This window comes from Corvus brachyrhynchos, unplaced genomic scaffold (assembly GCF_000691975.1).
Source record: "Corvus brachyrhynchos isolate BGI_N302 unplaced genomic scaffold, ASM69197v1 scaffold11, whole genome shotgun sequence".
In the NCBI taxonomy this organism is placed as follows: Eukaryota; Metazoa; Chordata; class Aves; order Passeriformes; family Corvidae; genus Corvus; species Corvus brachyrhynchos.
In genome coordinates, this window is record NW_008236965.1 from 6,337,275 (window position 1) to 6,344,172 (window position 6,898).

General features: G+C 43.1%; 1 protein-coding gene across 1 annotated transcript in view; it reads left to right on the forward strand.

Annotated features, from left to right (window-relative positions):
• Window positions 1-6,898, forward strand: part of ACE2 (angiotensin I converting enzyme 2) — a 26,391-nt gene that overhangs the window by 3,440 nt on the left and 16,053 nt on the right. Inside the window, exons 2-6 of the mRNA XM_017728394.1 lie at window positions 1,990-2,083; window positions 2,701-2,844; window positions 4,197-4,309; window positions 4,827-4,935; window positions 5,649-5,746. Coding sequence (XP_017583883.1) covers window positions 1,990-2,083; window positions 2,701-2,844; window positions 4,197-4,309; window positions 4,827-4,935; window positions 5,649-5,746 — 558 coding nt within the window. The remainder of the gene's footprint in view (window positions 1-1,989; window positions 2,084-2,700; window positions 2,845-4,196; window positions 4,310-4,826; window positions 4,936-5,648; window positions 5,747-6,898) is intronic.

Sequence of the window (6,898 nt, forward strand, 5' to 3'; positions counted from 1 at the left end):
CGGTAGACAGTATCACGGATGACCTCACCAAGCTCCAGATCCAGATTCTCCAGGAAAGAGGATCATCTGTGCTGTCACCAGAAAAATATAACAGAGTAAGTTGTTGAATGTAGTTCATCATTTTTGGTGTGTGAATTCAGCTGCCTCCCACAACACCCTCAAGCCAGGGCATGGTGCTGTCGCCACCCTGCTTGTTTTGGGATGATGCTGTGTATGGTATGGAAGTGTACCTGTTCTAGGTGTTCATAGCAATACAGGACTGGAGGGGTAGTCTGGGCTGGGAAGCTGGTTACCATTTCAGTCAGCAGTTTTGCCATGGAATAAATTTCAAACGTGTACATACACACACCTCAGAGTAGTCCTTGTGCTTATATCTGGGTTAGTCATAAAACCAAGAAAGGACATGTGGTAAGTGCTTGGTGTAGTCCAAACCGAGGGCAATGAGCAGAAAGAGATGGGTGAAAGGCCATTCAATGAGTCAAAAAGGTGGAGATGGAGGAAGTCTTTCTTTCTCTGAACATGGTACATTATCACACTGTGAAAAAGAAGGAATGTTTCATTGCACTGGGCACCCTGGGATGCCTGAGAATGGAGAGGGTTCCACTGAAAGCTGCTGAAGGCCAGAAAGATTTGGCAAGAATCATAATGAGATTTGACATTTGCGCTGGCAAGTTCACCTAAGAGGCAGGTAGATGGATAGTAGATGGAGTGAGCAGCTATGCAGACTCAAAAGGGATTTATAACCAAACACTTGAGAGTTAAATTACTTTCCTTTTGCTGAAGATCAAATTGAAACATAGCATTGAGTCATGAAAGCCTACAGTCCAGATCCTACAGTCCTGATTACAGAAGAATCCTGAGATTTTCCTGCTAAGGTCAGCAGTGATGACCACCATACAAGGGAGGCAGCAGTTTGGCTGGATCTCTTGTCTTATCCAAATATAAGATGCATTTCTGAAAAACAGATTGTGATGGTGGGAAGGCTGGCAGTTCATACAAACCTGTATTTATTTTGAATCACAACAGTGCACTGATGGTAGTGTTGTCTCTGCTGAGGAGGTGTGTTCTTCAGTAGCCTCCCTGTTTAGACACTTAGAATTTCCTAGATAATGGCCTTTGGGGCTGAAGTTGTTGATTCATGTTTGAAAGTGACTTATTTTATACAGTCTGATGGGATTCCATAGGAATATTTAAGTATTCTTCACTGACACAAAAATTTGCCTGGGCACCCATTTATTTTATTGCTGACAGAGATAAAATTAGAGCTACTCACTAACTACCCCTCCCACTGACAGCTCTTCATAGCTCTGATTTAAAGCTCTAAGTGAGAAATTGCATAGTCCTAAAGGGAAGGCTAAAAGTGGTACATGTTTTCCTTGATGCATAAAGATATGAAAACATTAAAAAATATTAAAACCAGAGCTGCGTAGCATAGGTTCTGAGATAGAGCTGAATGATTTCAGATGCATTTTGGCCTTCAGCTGGCCCAAGACATGAGCCACAGCTTCTCTGTGATAGAGTCTAAGCAGATCCATGCAATCAGTGGGATGTGATGCTAAAACCCACAAGCAACAGTCAGCCTGGCAGCACCTGCCAAAGGGGCCCTTTCTGCTGCCACTCAAAGCTGCAACCTTCCTGCAAATTTTATGTGGGTTCATAAAACTTTAAAAAAACTTAATTTTTTTATTTCTGCTGTGTATTGATAGCTCTCTTGTGACAGTCAGTGCTCATTGAATCCTGTCTGACTGGATATTAAGAACCTGTAGGTTATGTCATATATTTGGGAGATTATCTGTCTTTTCCAGCTAGGTCTGGTTCAGTAATGCATTTCGGCAAATTCTTTCATTAATCTCTACTGAGCTCAAACATATGCTTAAATATTAAGCTGGTGGGTGAAGTGTTGATTCTAGCTCTTAAGGAATTACCATAACTGGCTGTTATTTTGCACAGAGTGGGTTTCTAACAAGCTATCTTGCATCTAACTTGCAGCTGGGCACTGTACTAAATACAATGAGTACCATCTACAGCACTGGGACCGTCTGTAAAATCAACAATCCGACTGAGTGTTTGGTGCTGGAGCCAGGTATGACACCAACCACTGCCCCTACTGTGTCCTTCACCCTGAGGGTGCAAAAAGAGAAAGCCCAAGGGTGGCTGTGGCTCCTGACTGCAAAAGGACAGGCTGTAACGTCAACAGATATCTCCTGCTATCTAAAGCTTAGTAATAATTTAATTGCACCTTGCAGTTCAGGGACCTCCATTGGACCTTCTGCCCATGAGACATGCTGTCTCCTGCTTGTAGCAAACAAAGTTTGGGGAGGGCTGCTCTGCTTGTGTGGCAGCCTGCCTGTCACCTGGGGTTTGCCTATATCACAGAAAATCTATTTTTTTGTTCCCTGCTATCAGTCTTGTTGGACTCAATGTTTTATTGAGGCCAGTCCTGAGAATTCCACCAACTTAAGGGAAGATAACGTGGAGAGAGCATTTAAGAGACTCATGATGTGCTCCATGCTTCTTAAAGACAAGGGGAAGACATTAAATTAGGAAAGGATGCAAGGAAATAATGGGATAGTTCAGTATATCAAATACAAAGTGTTTTCTTCTCCGTTCATGAATTTCTTTCACTTTGGTTCATTTGCCTGCTGTGAAAGAAAAATTCTGCTTTTTCAAAGCTTAGTACTTATTTTTTTGTTCTGACAGGTCTGGATGCTATTATGGCTGAGAGCACTGATTATCATGAGCGACTGTGGGCCTGGGAAGGCTGGAGAGCTGATGTTGGCAGAATGATGAGACCATTATATGAAGAGTATGTTGAACTTGAAAATGAGGTTGCAAGGCTTAATAGTAAGTCACTTCTTTTTTTCCTTTTTGTTTCCTTTTTCTTTTTTTTTCCTTCTGGCTTCCAGAAACCAGTAAACATACTGCAGGGTTATACAACTTTCCCAGGAATTCAAAACACATACATAAATTGCACATTATTTACTCTTGGTGTGCATGTCTCAATGTAAGAGGCGATGCAGACAGCTGCCATTGACCAGTTTAGAGGTTTCTTCCCAGCCTGGAACAAGAGGCACCCTTTCGTTGGGATCCTTCCTTGTTGGCCCTTTTCCCAAAGGCCATAATGCATCAGTGTCCCTCATTACATACCACCCAGAACTGCACCATTTGTGATTTATGGACAAGCACACTCCATTTAAACAGCTTCTGAGTGTTGCTGAATTTTGGTGACGTCTCCTCTCTCCTATGGGCCTTGACCTTCTTGCAGCAGCCACAATCACTGGTACATTTATAAAGTGTTATTCCCTAACTGGAATGATCAGATGTGGTAGGCCTGGGACAGCAGGTGCAGCTGGCTGTTCAAAAAGGATTTTGTGCCAAGGGAAGTGTGCTTCCAGTCTGAGATCTCCACACAAATCATATTGAACTGTCTTTTCAAGGAACAATAGCAGCTACCTTCTAATTTTCTTTTGGGGTCTTCTAAGATAGCTTCTGAAGTAGCTACATCATCTATCTCTTGGCCAAACTCCAGCTGTATCACCTGCTTTCCCATGCTCCTTGTTTTGCAAAAACTGTCAAGTTGCAGCTAGATAAGAAAATATGGTCCAAATAGTAAGGCATGGAAAAAAGCTAAACATTAAGGAATGGTCATTATGGCCTTCCTCCGTACCACCAAGGAAGAAAGGTGCCATTTTTACTTCAGGCTTGATGGAGCCAAGTGGACTGGAAGACTTAGTGGAACTGGGAGCTGAATGTCACTTCTGGTGTCCACATCTGTCCTGGTGCTTTAGTTTCTGCAAGAGCAGGCCCATATTCAATGTCCACCAGTTTATACCTTCTGTGAGAACCCCTTAGCATCCAGCCTGAGCAGAGGCTGCTGTCCCTCATAGCTACAGGAGCTCCAGTCAGGATTCATGATTTCCTTTGACCTCCATCTACAGACAGAATGACCTTAACTAGCACATAGCTGTCTCTGCAATTTCTGAATTTCTTGGAAATCTCATGAGAAAAATGTTCATGACACAGATCCTCAGAGAAGCTTTTTCCTCTCTGCTAAACCTGAGCTATCTTGCACTTTGCTGCTTTGCTTTGGGGAAAGGCTACAGGTCTGCATGGGATCAGCAGGGAGCCGCACTTTTCCTGCAGACCAAAGCAGTGCCACATCTGGTGTCCTCATGTGATGCATCCATGCTTTACAGATTATGCTGACTATGGAGACTACTGGAGAGCAAATTATGAAGCAAAGTCTCCAGAAGATTACAAATACAGCCGTGACCAGCTGATCGAAGATGTGGAGAAGACATTTGAGCAGGTAGAGGCAGGAAAAGTTCTCACCTGGGTTGCAGGATTATGTTTTGAAATGGTGGGCTCATATGCCAATGTTATGGAGGAAGATGAAACCTTTAAACTAGCTGATCTCAGTCTGCATGGATTTAACAGAAACAGATGTGAGGAGACATACATGACATTTCTACCTGTGCAGCCATTCAGGGACCAGCTTGGTCCCCAACGGCTGGGAAAAGGGAGCTCTGCAGGTCCATGTCTCTCCTCCCAGCAGGGTCCATGGGGTAGATGGCATCCTTGGTACTCCAGCTTGAAAGTTAGCAATGCTCCCTCCCTCATATCTGAACAGGACTTCTGTGGCTGGAATCTGGACTCAGTGCCTGAGCCCTGAGGCAGGGGGCAAAGAGCAGCTGCAGGTTTGGGGTGCACTTACCTGCAGCTGAACTTTGCCAGAGACAGCTTTGAGGCTCTCTGTTTAGGAGCGATGAGTGGAATAGAGCAAAGTGAAAAAAAAAAATAGTTTCTTTCTCTTCCTCTGCCTCCAGATAAAACCTCTGTATGAGCAGCTGCATGCCTACGTGAGACACAAGCTGGAGCAAGTGTATGGCTCCGAGCACATCAGCTCCACAGGATGCCTCCCTGCTCACTTACTGGGTATGTCAACCTGTGTCCCTGTCGTGCAAACCTCACTTTATACATAGGACAGTCACCTTCAAGGCACATGGGAGGAGAGTAATGTGACTGTTTAATCAGGATATTAACAAAAAGGTTACAGATAAAGGGAAGGGTAGAGGAGAAATGGATAAATTCCTAGCAGAGATGACACAAGTGCTTAGCAGCAGTGGCAGGAAGGGAAGGCAGGTGTTCTCATCCTCGCCAAATGTCACTCAGCACAAAACTCTAGCACTGGGCTGGGATATTTTCCTCCCCTCTGTGGCACTTGTCTTCCTTAGAAATGAGAGTTTCAGAGAGACTTGTTTTTCCTTTTGAATTTTACTCTAAGATCCCACATTTCCTGACTTGGCTTTCAAAGTGTGCAGCATTAAGCTGCTGTAACTGTTGTGTACCTGAACATGGCACAACAATCACGTGGACTAACAAAAAGCATGTTCAGTTGTCATACACCTCTAGGAATCTAATCAGTCCTGAAACTATATTATACAAGAATAGCTGATACTGGGTAATAAAAGGATCCTTGATCTGAGTTTGACCTATGCATGACCTTTCAGAACTGCTCCCATCCACATCTGGATTGGGCCTTGTTAGATGTATAGGAGTCCCTATTCTTGACACTGCACAATTTATAGGCCTGTCTGGCACCTTTGAGCAATACATAATAAAGTATTTGTTTCTCTCTTTTTGTGAAGGTGATATGTGGGGTAGATTCTGGACGAATCTGTATGCCTTGACTGTTCCCTATCCAGCCAAACCAAACATTGATGTAACTTCTGCAATGCTTGAAAAGGTAAGACATGCCTTCATGCAATATGCATTATGTAACAAATCTAGATGGTATAAAAATCATGCACCACATATCAGCTGCTCTCTAGAAATCCATGTCTGCCCTCAGGCAGATGTACTGCCAACAAAGTGTTGCTTTTTGCATCCTTTTTTTTGCTTTTCACCTTAAAGTGTTTATGCATTTTTCAATGTACCTGTCCCCTTAGCTGTTCTTTTTTTTCCTCCACCCTCTTTGACTCCCTTAATCTTGTTTCCAAGTATATTCTCCTCAGAGACACTTATCCATTAAGAGATGTATTTTGTACTTATAAATATTTCATGACTCCTGGAGTAGGCTGGTATCAAATATGACCTTTGCTAGTTGCCATAATCAAATAGTTTGTATATCACAGTTTGTTTTATTTTTGTCAGTCTTGTTTATTTGGATACAGCTAGAGAAACTGCAATGCTGCCTGTTATCTTTTGATAACTGCATAGTACCATAAGGTCTGTGTTTGAGATCTGCAGAGTTAACAGCTGTGACAGCACCTTTACCAGACCAAGAGCATGGATGAAGATAATTCCCTGTAGTCTTGCCAAAGCCTCACTCCTTTTATAAACTAGAGTGATAGGTAGAATTTGATTTCTGAAATGCAGTTATTCACCTGAAATCTACACTCCTGTCATAGGCAGCACTATGTCATAAATTTGTGTCTGTTGACTTTCCACTTCAAGAAGGGAAACATTATTTACAGAGCCTTTGAGCAATGGGTGGGCTCATCCTTGTTAGTGGGTGTGCCCAATTTGGGATTTTTGTCCAGATGAGCTGTTTGCCAGCCAGGTCTCTGTGAGACCTCAGTCCAGTAAATGCAGAGTTCCTTCTGGGTAGAATAATAAAACTGCTGAATGGCAGAATTATCCTGGACATTGCCATGCAGTTACAATCTGATAAGCAACTCCTGTAGATACATTTGCCAGGTTTTACGGTTCTGCTGAAATCTCTCATGCTCATCTGCTGGGAATGCAGCTCCACTTCCTCAAATGAGTTGTCCCCAAGCTGGCTGAAGTGGCTGAAGGGTTGGATTGCAGATCTGACATACTACTGACAGGAATGCATTTTTTATCTTAGCTTATCTTTTATTGAGAGCTTCTCTGGTCTGGGTCAGGTGCTATCTGC